The sequence below is a fragment of the Girardinichthys multiradiatus genome, chromosome 6 (genome assembly GCF_021462225.1).
Source record: "Girardinichthys multiradiatus isolate DD_20200921_A chromosome 6, DD_fGirMul_XY1, whole genome shotgun sequence".
NCBI lineage: Eukaryota > Metazoa > Chordata > Actinopteri > Cyprinodontiformes > Goodeidae > Girardinichthys > Girardinichthys multiradiatus.
The window spans coordinates 17,928,765-17,942,797 of NC_061799.1; the positions used below are offsets into that span (position 1 = coordinate 17,928,765).

Genomic DNA, 14,033 nt, shown 5'->3' on the forward strand with positions numbered 1-14,033 from the left:
TTTTTTGTGTTGTTTAGCTTTACACCCTTTATTTGTGTGTTTAAGCTTGAAATAGTTTGAGTTGTAGTCATTTGTGTGTTGAAACTGTTTGGGTTATGGTCATTTAATTCATTGATGGAAGACTAATAGATCAAAAAAGCTGAATTCAGGTGATAAAAAAGCCACCAGGACGTGGCAGCACACGCTTAGACTTTGCAGACAACGCTTCACCCCTTTCAGTCAGCTCTACACCCTGTTTGTTTCCCCTTGCAGTGTTTGGAAAACCCATGTGTAAATCTCAGTTTAAGCAAGCCTATCTACTGAGGCTGATGTCTCCATAGTGACATTAATCAAAAGCAGCTGTCACCATTTATGCACCATTGCTTAACTGCACAGCCTGACATTAATTGTTCAGAGAGTTGATTGGCACTAAGCAATGTAATATCTTGACTTTGTACTTAGCAATGCCTTTACTTTTCTTTACTGTGACCTAGGTGTGCATCCAGTCTGCAGATGGATAAAATGACGAGCAAAACATGAGAACAGGTTCAGACAAGGTCCTTGCAGTATTCTAAGTTCAATTAAGAGGGTGGCTACTGCTGTAGATGCTATATTGCTAAGAATGTTTGAGTAAAAGCTGATAAATATCAGGGACTCAGTAACATGTGGATATGGCATGTCAACTTAAACTATTTTGTTAGAATACAACCAGAAAACAAGAATACAGAAAAACAACTGGAGCACACTAACACAGGTCAGAATCATTTAGAAACACACGTGCATACATACGCACATTAAATGTGCACTGATTACATTTCTCTTTGTGACTCAATGCAACATAACAGGGGAGTGGTAAAATGGGGAGGCTTCACAGATGGAAAAAACAGGATCCCAGCCCACTGTAAGGGTGTGTTTTCATTTCCTGTTGGTGTGTGTATGAGGCACAGTGGGTATGTGTGATCATCCCAACAGTAGTTCGTGGCTGATGCTGGAAGGATTAAGCAAATAAAGGTGGGTCATGTTCAGCCAGGACATGATTCAAATTTAATGCAATAAATGACTCATATTAGGTGAGATAACCAACATATTTTATCTGTTTTGTAACACTTCAATTTCACTTAAAGAATAAAACTGTATGAAACCAAAAAAAAAAAGTTATTCCAAAACAGTTGATAACACGCTTCATCATAGCTTTTAGTCAAAGATTTGCAGTCTTGCCTTTGATTTTAGGGCAGGGCGTGAAAACCTGAAGTAGCTTGAACTCCCTATGAATCAGATCATAATGACACATACTTTTTTTTTTTTACAATCATCCACCTGCAAATGATTGAGTAGGAATCTAACATGCAGTTTGAAAAGCACATGGGATTTTTATGATTGAAGATTCAGTATAAGTGAAGACAGTAAAGATATTTAGCATGGAAGAACTGGATAAGACGGGAGTGCTTCCGTTTTATTTTCTGTATATTAAGACTTATTTCTGAACTCTTTCTCTGCAGTTTTAATGTAAAATCGTTGACCATGGTTGAATTACTACGAGAATAACATTTGACTGTTACTCAGATTTAATTAATTATTGCCTACATGAATGTTTCAGCGTTTTTAAAATCTGGCTAAGTACACAAGCCTGCTTTTCAGGCAGTATCACATTCCAGATGTGCATACCTCCATCCCTGTACTTGTGTGAGGGTCAGGTTGTTATATTTCACACTTTTCTGGGACTTTTCAGAGTGAAGCACCACAAACATTTTTGGTTTCCCTGGTGAGCTGCACTGTTGTGACATTAACAGAGTGATGCATTGTTTCCAAACCTGTACTGGCAGATCTGTCTTGTACACATGCACAGATGGTCTCTACTTATTCAAACTCTGTAATGATCTGATTCATCAGTGCACCTGAGGGCCAAACTATACACCCAATTTTGCTACTTTGAACATTTCACAGACACAGGCTGGGTAACATACTTTACCGAGGGTTTTTGACAATGGAGGGTGGGAATAAAGACAAAAAAACTATTAAAACATGTGTTCTTGTAGTTGCATGAATTTGTCAGCCTGTATGTTTTTTATTTAATATATAGATTTAATTAAATGTCTCCTTTTAAAGATTCTTGCTGTTATCAGTATTCTCTGAATTTAAAAATCTCTGTCCTCTTGTTTTCCATCTTATTATTGAAGCTGTATATACAGGACTGTTTATAACTACCACAGTTACCTGATGCCCACTGCCAAGTTTTATTTAACTAAACCCCTATAAATATGCATTCAAATTAGCCCACTCTAGACTCTTTGAATTTCAAGAATTATTTCTGGACTTTTAAAGTGGAAATATTTTTTTTGTTATTCTGAGCTCCTGGAATGTAGATAAGTCAACAAATTCACCTATGCTCCCCCATTGTGTTGCCTTTATTACTGCTTGTATCTTTTCAGCAGCTCTTTTGTTCCTCCGAAAAACTTCTTGAGCCTAAACAACCAAAACAGCTTGCCAAACTATGAGCAGGGGCGCAGTGTGTGTGTGTGTGTGGATGGTATGCATTCCCTGAGGCTACTCCAAGGGGACTCAGATAAATTACGTCTTGCTGTTTCTGTTGTTTACAGAGATTCACATCACTTAAATGTTTGCTAGGAATGCCATGCCCTAAGCAATCTTCTCTCCTTTTATTTAGACCTGAGAAGAACTGGTTATCCAGCTTATAAATACAGGTCCTTCTCAAAATATTAGCATATTGTGATAAAGTTAATTATTTTCCATAATGTCATGATGAAAATTTAACATTCATATATTTTAGATTCATTGCACACTAACTGAAATATTTCAGGTCTTTTATTGTCTTAATATGGATGATTATGGCATACAGCTCATAAAAACCCAAAATTCCTATCTCACAAGATTAGCATATCATTAAAAGGGTCTCTAAACGAGCTATGAACCTAATCATCTGAATCAACGAGTTAACTCTAAACACCTGCAAAAGATTCCTGAGGCCTTTAAAACTCCCAGCCTGGTTCATCACTCAAAACCCCAATCATGGGTAAGACTGCCGACCTGACTGCTGTCCAGAAGGCCACTATTGACACCCTCAAGCAAGAGGGTAAGACACAGAAAGATATTTCTGAACGAATAGGCTGTTCCCAGAGTGCTGTATCAAGGCACCTCAGTGGGAAGTCTGTGGAAAGGAAAAAGTGTGGCAGAAAATGCTGCACAACGAGAAGAGGTGACCGGACCCTGAGGAAGATTGTGGAGAAGGGCCGATTCCAGACCTTGGGGGACCTGCGGAAGCAGTGGACTGAGTCTGGAGTAGAAACATCCAGAGCCACCGTGCACAGGCGTGTGCAGGAAATGGGCTACAAGTGCCGCATTCCCCAGGTCAAGCCACTTTTGAATCAGAAACAGCGGCAGAAGCGCCTGACCTGGGCTACAGAGAAGCAGCACTGGACTGTTGCTCAGTGGTCCAAAGTACTTTTTTCGGATGAAAGCAAATTCTGCATGTCATTCAGAAATCAAGGTGCCAGAGTCTGGAGGAAGACTGGGGAGAAGGAAATGCCAAAATGCCAGAAGTCCAGTGTCAAGTACCCACAGTCAGTGATGGTCTGGGGTGCCGTGTCAGCTGCTGGTGTTGGTCCACTGTGTTTTATCAAGGGCAGGGTCAATGCAGCAAGCTATCAGGAGATTTTGGAGCACTTCATGCTTCCATCTGCTGAAAAGCTTTATAGAGATGAAGATTTCATTTTTCAGCACGACCTGGCACCTGCTCACAGTGCCAAAACCACTGGTAAATGGTTTACTGACCATGGTATCACTGTGCTCAATTGGCCTGCCAACTCTCCTGACCTGAACCCCATAGAGAATCTGTGGGATATTGTGAAGAGAACGTTGAGAGACTCAAGACCCAACACTCTGGATGAGCTAAAGGCCGCTATCGAAGCATCCTGGGCCTCCATAAGACCTCAGCAGTGCCACAGGCTGATTGCCTCCATGCCACGCCGCATTGAAGCAGTCATTTCTGCAAAAGGATTCCCGACCAAGTATTGAGTGCATAACTATACAGGATTATTTGAAGGTTGACGTTTTTTGTATTAAAAACACTTTTCTTTTATTGGTCGGATGAAATATGCTAATTTTGTGAGATAGGAATTTTGGGTTTTCATGAGCTGTATGCCAAAATCATCCGTATTAAGACAATAAAAGACCTGAAATATTTCAGTTAGTGTGCAATGAATCTAAAATATATGAATGTTAAATTTTCATCATGACATTATGGAAAATAATGAACTTTATCACAATATGCTAATATTTTGAGAAGGACCTGTACACTACTCGCAAAAAGTTAGGGATATTTGGTTTGCTTTCTGATGAAATGAATGGGCAATGTAAAAAGTTCACGCCTCATGAAAGTAGGGGATTTAAGTAGAAACATGCAATGGTGATTTCCTCATCTCAAACGATTTATTGAAGCAAAAGCCAACAACAGTGGTGGGAATACCACAACAAAAATGTAAATGTTTCAATAACATGTCATGTGCTCTTGAGCATCAATTACAGCTTGACAATGACATCTCATACTAATCAAAATTCAACTTTTTGTCTGCTGAGGCCTGGCATCTCCCTGTTCTTGAATGTCAGCCCTCAGGTCTTTGAGGTTTTGGGGTACAGAGTTATGAGCCTCTAGATGGCGACTCAGCTGATCCCAGAGGTTTTCTATTGGATTCAGGTCCAGAGAATGTTCAGGCCACTCCATTTGAGATACCCCAGCCTCCAGCAGCCGTTCCCTTTTGATGCAATTTCAATCAGCTGGAATATTGTCCTCCATAAAGATGAAGTTAGGTCTGTGTTGTTCATGGAGGGGCACAATGACTGGATTAATTACGTTATTCAGGTAGTATGGGCTTGTCACTGTAGCATTCACAAAGTGTAGGGCAGTTCTGTAATGACTAGACCCACCTGCTCGCTCTGTAAACACCACCACCAAAGGCTCTTCTGATGACAACAGTAACTGATGCATTGTGCTTTCCTTGACATCTCCACATTTGTTGGTGGCCATCCTTTCTGTTCAACGTGACTCGACTTTCATCACAGCACTGAGGCTCACTGGTCTCCCAACTATCATAAATGCTCCCTCCTATCATAAATGTTTTCGAATGGTCTGACATGACACTTGGTGCCTCGAACACTCCTATACCTGCATGGAGTTAAGTGGCATTCATCATCTGGTCGTGCAGGGCAGGATGTGGCCAAAGGACGTCGACGTCTATGCCTTTCTGTGACTTTTATAGTCTCACTCTATCTCTGTTTTAACCTGCTGATAGCACTCTGAACGTACAGCCTCTCTTTGTTAGTTTCTAAGGTTTTAATGTATAAATGATACATATGAATTACAAAATAGTTCTGTTGTGTAGTATCAAAAGTGTAGTTTTCACGGCTTTATCTTTAGCTACAAGATGAAGTCATTGTAGGGAAACAGTAAAATTGACATTTGGGTTATTTTAATTTGCACAAAATCACAATATAGCTACAATGAGAAGAAATGTTTTCCAAAACATGGATTAGTACAACTTTGTAATTTGCTGTGTGTATTAAGTAGATCTTAAGATAAAAGAATTGTCATGGGCTCAGATAATATAATCATCTGTATGACATTTTAATTTAATTTACTTTGGTTTTAACAGTGAGCAATGGAAAATACTGCTTTCCACAGGGACACATGAAGCTGTGGCATTAAATAAGTGATCTATCATCTTCAGACTTGTGCAGGCAGCTCTGTCTCTAATCCACTAAGCATGATAGAAATCAGAACTCCACAGGGCCAAACAAAAAGGTATTGTAGGTTCTTAAGGCCATGCACTAGACTTCCTGCTTTCAGTAAGAAAATTAAAAAAAGTCCCAAATGTAAAGCAGCGTGTGGACAGAAAAATGGCACTCTGGAGTAGATGAAATGCATGTGTTTTACATGACATTTTGAATAAAAGTGAACAAAATCAGTACTGACGAACCCATTGTGACCAGGCTTGGTCTTCATCTGTCATAATCTGCTGTTGCACATGCTCCTGTTCTGTGTTACCTTAACAAGCTAATTGCAAAAACAACCCTCCACCAGTCAGTAAACTCACTGGTAATAACAACATCACTCTGTGTCAAAGTAGGAAAAATTAAAAGAATGTTGTGACATTGAATAAAAGTGAAAAAAAGTTTAGAGCATAAAACAGAAACATAAGGTATCATTTAAATATTGCATTATGTTGTACAACAATTGGAGTGGTTTGGCTATAAAGAATAACCAATAAGCACCGAAGGCAGTTATTAACAAAGTTAGAACATCACCTGATTATCAGGAATTAATAGCCAAACAACTCTTAGCCTCTGCTAGTTATTGTTTTAAGAATGACAATATGAGTGAATTCACACACTGGCAATCTCAAGCAGCAAGCACTGCACACATAAAAAGATTAAAAACAAACAACTTCTCCCTAAAACACATAATCTATTAACAAAATACGTCAATAAACTGTACAGTAAAAAGGAAAAGAATAAAGAAAGATAATAAACAATGGAAAATAAAATAGAACTCCAATGAAGTTGGGAGTTTGTGTAAAATGTGAATTAAAAACAGAATATAATGGTTTGCAAATCCTGATCAACCTATAAGCAATTGAATGCACTACAAAGAAAATATATGTATTGTTCAAACTGATAAACTTTTTGTTTTGTGCAAATATTCACTTATATTGAATTTAATGCTTGCAACACATTACAAAAAAAAAAAAAAGCTGGAACAGGGCTAACAAAGGACTGGGAAAGTTAAGGAATACTCAAAAAACACCTGTTTGGAACATTCCACAGGTGAACAGGTTAATTGGAAACAGATGACTGTCATGATTGGGTATAAAAGGAGCATCCCTGAATGGCTCAGTCATTCACAGGCAAGGGTGGGATGAGGCTCACCACTTTTTAAACAACTGCATGAGCAAATAGTGCAACAGTTTAAGAGAAACATTTCTCAACGTTCAACAGCAACGAATTTAGGGATTTCATCATCTACAGTCCATAATATCAAGAAAAGAATCATGGAATCTGGGGAAATCTCTGTGTGTAAGCGGCAAGGCTGAAAACCAACATTGAACGCCTGTGACCTTCGACTTCTCAGGAGGCACTGCATTAAAAACTGACATAAAGGATATTAACAGGTGGGTTCAGGAACACTTCAGAAAACCATTGTCAGTTAACACCATTTGTTGCTACATCTACAAGTGCAAGTTAAAACTTTACCATGCAAATGTCAATATTTTGTTGTACTTATTTTCCAGCACTGCCTTAACTGACTTGGGCATGGAGTTCACTAGAGCTTCACAGGTTGCCACTGGAATCCTCTTCCACTCCTCCATGACGACATCATGGAGCTGTGGATGTTAGAGACCTTGTGCTCCTCCACCCTCCATTTGAGGATTCCCCACAGATACTCAATAGGGTTTAGGTCTGGAGTCATGCTTGGTCAGTCTAGCACCTTTACCCTCAGTTTCTTTAGCAAGGCAGTGGTCGTCTTAGAGGTGTGTTTGGGTTTGTTATCATGTTGGAATACTGCTCTACAGCCCAGTTTCCAAAGGGAGAGGATTATGCTCTTCTTCAGTATATCACACAACATATTGCCATTCATGGTTGCAGCACTTATGTCTATTTTCAAAACACAAGCACATGCATTCAACTTCCTTGGTAGACCATGGCGAGGCCTGTTCTGAGTGGAATCTGTCCTGTTAAATTGCTGTATGGTCTTGGCCATCTTGTTTTATTTCAGTTTCTGGGTGGTGCCAATTTTCCTATAGCCTAGGTCATCTTTATGTAGAGCAATAGCTCTTTTTTTCAGATCCTCAGAGAGGTCTTTGCCATGAGGTGCCATGTTAAACTTCCATTGACCAGTATGAGAGAGTGTGAGAACGATAACACCAAATTTAACACATCTGCTCCCCATTTCGACCTGAAAACTTGTAACACTTATGGGTCAGATCACACCGGGGAGGGAAGATGGCTAATTTGGACATTTTCACTTTAGGGTGTACTCACTTTTGTTGCCAGCGATTTAGACATTAATGGCTGTGTGTGGAGTTATTTTGAGGGGACAGCAAATCTGCCCCGTTATTCAATCTGTACACTAACTACTTTACATTGTATCAAAGTGTTATATCTTCAGTGTTGTTTCATGAAAAGATAACACAAAATATTTACGAAAATGTGAGGAGTGTACTCACTTTTGTGAGATAATGTGTTTACTCTAGCTCACCAGAATGGGTTAAGGTATAAATACAGTGCACTTGACAGGAAACACCATTAACTTTCCAGTTACATTGTAGCTTGGAAATGAACCTTTTACATTCTTTGACCTGCTCAGGTTACTTAACATTTTTTTTATGTACACCTGGACCCATTAAGATTGGGGCCCAGCCCAACTGCTGCCATCTCATGTTACATCCACTGGCCAGGGCTGGGATACACGTACACCCAGACACTCATGTAACAAATACAAAAACGCATGCTCAAGAACACACACACATACGGCACAGTTAATTTCCCATGGTAAATGTGCAAAGAGGTTTGTCCTGAGATTGTTGTGGTAACCACTAGACAAGATGCAACTATAGTTGATTCTTGCTGACTAAATTGTAATCAATACATTCATTAAAACCTCTGTTTTGCCTGTTGAAGGCTCTACTGTCATATTGGATCGATACTGTGATTTGAAATAAGATGTAAATTAAAGCTGTCCTCATAGTGTCACCTCATTGCTGAGTAAAAAAGCCACTTTTACCTTGACTGTACATAACACATCCTAATCCATTAAACACTCACACTGTTCGATGTTCTGTTACTATTACTGTCAAGCATCCTGTCCTGGCAAGCAAGTGTGAAAGCATAATTTATCTAGAAACAGATGTTCACATGAAAGCCTGCAGTAGGCAAATATATCTCTTAGTTTCCATAAATCCATTTATTAATATCTTGAGGAAACATTTTATCAGGTTTGCCAACTGTCTTGATGAGACACTCATTACTCAAGTTGTTGATGTTGCTACAAAACAAGAACTGGCTTAGCTTGAAGAGTTAAACTGAGTTAAACTGTTAAAGAGAACAAATGGTTTAAACTCAGATAATTAGCCAGCTTGTCTCTGTCTCTGTCTACAGTCATTATGCCAAACTTAAGACACCCATTAATCATCTAAACATTCTGAAAGGGGTTTCTGTTCTTTAAATGTTTTAAATAATAAAAATAATTAAGGCTTCATTGATCTCACAATGGATAAATTATCCTCTGCATTTAATCCATTCTTTAGGGAGCAGTGGGCTGTCATTGTGCGGCGCCTGGGGAGCATTCAGGGGCTAAGGGTCTTGCTCAGGGACTGAGAGTGGCAGGCTGTGGGAAGTTTTCACCCATTTCTCTCTCCAGACATCTTAAATGCCTATGTGGGGGACTAGAGCTCAGGCAGAGTGAGGTGTTTTAGTTTAGAAAATGTCTGAATTTGGAGTTTAGCATGATTATGTAAGCTGATGAAACACCACTCAGCCAACTGTGCTCCACCTTCAGGGGAGTTTCTTTACCTAGAGCCGCAGCTTTAGGAACAAATACAGGGCTGTAGCTCAGGCAGGTCCAGGTGCTGCCTTATCCTTTTACACTCCCACCGCCGCCACCTCCCCCAACTACTCTGTGCTTTGTGTCAGAGGATTGCTTTCACCGTCAGGGCTATTCTTCAGCATCCGAGGGAATGCTTTTGCTCTTCACCAGCAGATCATGCTGTCTGACAGCTCTACAGTGTCAGTGAATATTGTTGAAATAATCTGCTGTGGAGGAGTAAAATTATATACCTTAACTTTATAGGAAAAGAAATTACTTATGAAATACAAATTAGAAAATGGACAACCTCAAGCTGTTTATTAAACCTACTGATGTTTTCTCCTCATTCGCTCACAGAGTTGTTACCTTAATATGGCATATTTGATAAATTAGGACTAAATGTAATTATTATCATGCTTAATAATGTTTGTATTTTTAATCATGTGTCTTGAGGGGAACTGAAAAGAGAAACATCTGACCGATAAAGAAAACAACGTCAATGGATTTGAGTCATTTCGTTGACACTGGATCCCACTTAAGCAGTATGAACATGAAACTTCCTGTTCATGTTGGATCACATGTTGCTTTTCCTGAAACACTGTTATCTGTTGTGAGGCTAATTATTTTCAACCTTCTTCTGGCTCAAAACTTAATGGCCTGAATGCTCCCAGCCCCCACCAAAGTATTTTTAGGGTTTCTCTTTGTACTTTACCCAAGGGTGAGTATTATTCAAGTTACTACTTCTGTGTTTTAGCTAATAGATTGAAAAGTGCTGCTTGTGATGTATAAAGCTGGATATACTTTTTTATAACCTAAATCTGCTTTGAACTTCTCCCTAACTTGTTTTCATGATGCTGTTTGTTCGCTAATGTTCTGCAACAGATACCTGAGGCCTTGACAGAACAGCACTATTTGTGAAATTAATTTACACACAGTACGTAACTTCTGAAGTCAGTTAGTAGCACTAGATTTTCTTTTGGGGTTCTGGCACAAAGGAGGCTAAATAAATGAATACATTTGTAAATATTTTGAATGTATTATTTTCCTTGCACTACCTAATTACACACGACTCTGTGTTGGTTTATCACATATGATCCAACTAAATACAATGAAATTTATGGATGTAATGTGACCAAATGTGAAAAGGTTCAAGGGGTATACATACTGCTGTAAGGCGCTGTAAAAAATACTAACCAAACATTTATGCCAACATGGAGTTAACAAGTGGTCTTCTGACTTAGGGATTCCACAAAAATTAGATTTTCAAACGATAGTCTAATATTATCAGGATATCTGTCTTATGAGGACAAGAACAATGTGTATGTGATTCTGATTCAATTAGTCTTTAAATATGAATCAAATGGACCCTGTTTTCTGGAATCTAATATTAAACATAAGAAGTCAGCTTGAAGTTGAACTTTAACTGTTTGATACTAAATTACTCTCATCGTGTTAACGAAGACTTAAGTAGATAACAGATGTGCAGAGGAACTGCATTCCTCCCCTGACCTTTTCATTTTCTGCAGTCCCTTTTTCCACAATTATTTGTGCCTTTTATAGAACTGTGTGAAGGCACTTTCTTCCACCCTCTCCCTTTTCTCTCTGCCCACTTTTTTTCTTTGTACAGACAAAGCCAGCGTTGTCTGCCGAAATTCTGTGTTGCGAGGACAAGCTTTGGGTCAGTGTCTCATGGAATGCCCTGGAAATCTTCTAGTAAAGGAAGCCTCTTAATGTGTTGGTCTGTTCACTATCACACTTCTTCTGGTTTTGTGACTTATGCATGCTAAAGCACCATTAGAGGAGAAACGACAGCCATGGTGATGGTTTGTTTCGAGGGATTTTTTCAGAGGGATTGTTACTTTAAATACCAACAAATTTTAAGCATTAAATATTTAGAAGGAGGTTGTTTCTTCTGTATTTCTAAATCTGATATAGATTTGTTACAACACTGAGTCTTTGAACCACTCTCACCTCTGTCACTCCCACTCTAAATCATTGTCTCTGCTACTGTTCTCTTGAGTGAATGAATTGAGGTTGGTAATTATAGCGGAGCAAACATCCAGACTAGAGCAACATAAACATTTGATGAGGGACATGCAGTCTACAGTCAGATCAAGCGTGCAGATTACTTTGCCAGTATTTTCTCTGTTGTGGAGCTTGTGTGTTTATACCTGTTTCCAAGGGAGTTTAAAAGCAGCCTTTATTATGGTGTTACACTGAGATTTACTGTCAGAGGGTACCAGTGAAGTCCAAAGCACAATTTAAGTAGCTGCACATGTACAGTGCCTTGCAGAGGAATCCATGCAACTTGAACCTTTTCCCAATGTTTTCTGTGTTAAACCACATTTTGCTGCAATTACAGCTGCAAGTCTTTTGGGGTATGTCTCTATCAGCTTTATACAACTGAAGACTGATTTTATTCCCCATTCTTCTTTGCAAAATAGATTCTCAATTGAATTTAGGCCTGGACTTTGATTGGGCCATCATAACGCCTGAATGCGGTATGTGTTGATCTAAAGCATTCCATTGTACTTCTGGCTGTATGTTTAGCACCATTGTTCTGCTGGAAGGTGAACCTCTACTCACATCTCAAGTCTTTTGTGGCCTCCCAACAGATTTTTCTTCCAGGATTAACCTGTATTTGGCTCCATAGATCTTACCATCAACTCTGACTAGCTTCCTTGTGTATGCTTAAGAAAAACTTCCCCACAGTATGATGTTACCACTACCGTGTTTCACAGAGGGAATGGTGTTTTCAGGGTGATATGCAGTATTATTTTACTTTTCACCACAGATAGTATTTTGCATGTAGGTAGAAAAGTTTCATTTTGGTTTTACATGGCTAAATTAATTTCTTACACATGCTTACTGTGTCCTTATATGGATCTTGGCAAAACATGTTAAACTTTGTTATGTTATCTTTCAACAATGATTTTCTTCTTGCCACTTTTAAATAAAGGTCAGAATTGTCAAGTCCATGACTGATACCTGTCCTGTTGACAGATTTTCCCAACTGAGCTTTGGACTTATACAGCTCCTCCTAAGTTGCCACAGGTCTCCTGTCTGTTTCTCTAAATAATGTTCTCCTTGACTGATCTGTTGATTCAGATGGAGGGTGTTGTCCTGGTACAGTCTTTTTCTTTCCATTTTTCAGGGTGATGGGTAGAGCAGTTCTGTTTAAGCTTGGAGTGTTGTTTAAAAACTACTCTACTATCCTTGGAAGAACATTTTTCTTGATCTGTGTGCTATGTTCCTTCATTTTCATAAAGCTGTTTGTTTATTATTGTTCTCTAACAAACCTCTAAGGCCTTCACGGAACAGCTTTTTTAATTTATAGATTACTTAAGTGGATTGTGCTTGGGTATCTTCTGAAGGCAACTCGTTGTTCTTGATTTTTTTTAGTGGTGTCAGAGTAACAAGGGCTGTATACATATGCTGGACACATTGCTAGGATTTTCATTTGTAAAAAAAAAAAAAAAAAATTACTAAATATCTTTTTGCCAATTATGTATTACTTTATTTTGTTGCGTTGTTTGAGGTGTGGTGGGCTGGTGAGTGTGGCAAACCATAGACCAGTAGGAGGGGCTGCCTGTAGACAACATTCAGCCCTCCAAGTCCATCTCTGTCGCATTCTGCACCTTCTGCATCGAAGTCTCACCTTTCTCCTCTTCGGGGAACTTTCACGCTCATGGAGGCCTACACCACCTATGGACTTTGGCTGTTATTAACATGTGGAGGGCTGCTGTCTGCGTATAACTTGGACACAGAAAACGTCTTGAGGAGAGACGGGGACCCAGGCAGCCTGTTCGGCTTCTCAATCGTCATGCACCGGCAACTTTATCCGGAGGATAAGAGAATGTAAGAAATTAAAGTCTTGACTCTAAGGGAAACATTGCTTGTTGCGTCGTGTGAGTTTAAACTGCGCCTTCTTTTCTTTTTAAATAACTCCAGTATCCATGCAATAAAGGCGCCACTGCAGATTAGACGACAGTATTTTGTTTTAGGTTCTTACAGTGCCTGCAGGGCCAATTAATTCCTTTTAAAAACAGGCCTGTGAACCTTTTAAGTGTCAATAAAGTGCTATAATGTTGTAATGTGACCTCAGGTATGTCGCAGGTTGTTAAAATGAGTTTTTTCTCTTCAGGGTGTCTTTAAACGCACCAAATTCCATCGTTAGTGTAATACCTGCTATACATTGTAGCACCTGTCGCGAGTTTATCGCCAGGTTTGCACTTGTTAATGTTTCCCTCTTGGTTACTCATTATCAGTTTTTATTGGACTTCCTCCAAAAGCTTTCAATACGCGTGCGCAGAGGTTCACTTTTGTCGTTCTTCTGATGTGTTTAGGTGAGACTAGTTAAAAAAAAAAAAACTTAACATCTTATCTGTTTGGAGGAAATTATTTTTGAAGAGTTGTTTATCCAGCATAAATCCCACCTGTTATCAAATAGATACTGCAT

General features: G+C 39.1%; 1 protein-coding gene across 2 annotated transcripts in view; it reads left to right on the forward strand.

The window, feature by feature from the left end:
* The first annotated feature begins 13,158 nt into the window (after positions 1–13,158).
* Positions 13,159–14,033, forward strand: part of LOC124870596 (integrin alpha-6-like) — a 32,090-nt gene continuing 31,215 nt past the window's right edge. Inside the window, exon 1 of one of the 2 annotated variants that reach the window (XM_047369398.1) lies at positions 13,159–13,432. In XM_047369398.1, coding sequence (XP_047225354.1) covers positions 13,263–13,432 — 170 coding nt within the window. In that variant the 5' untranslated portion in view covers positions 13,159–13,262. The remainder of the gene's footprint in view (positions 13,433–14,033) is intronic. The other variant, XM_047369399.1, reaches the window with a different exon arrangement.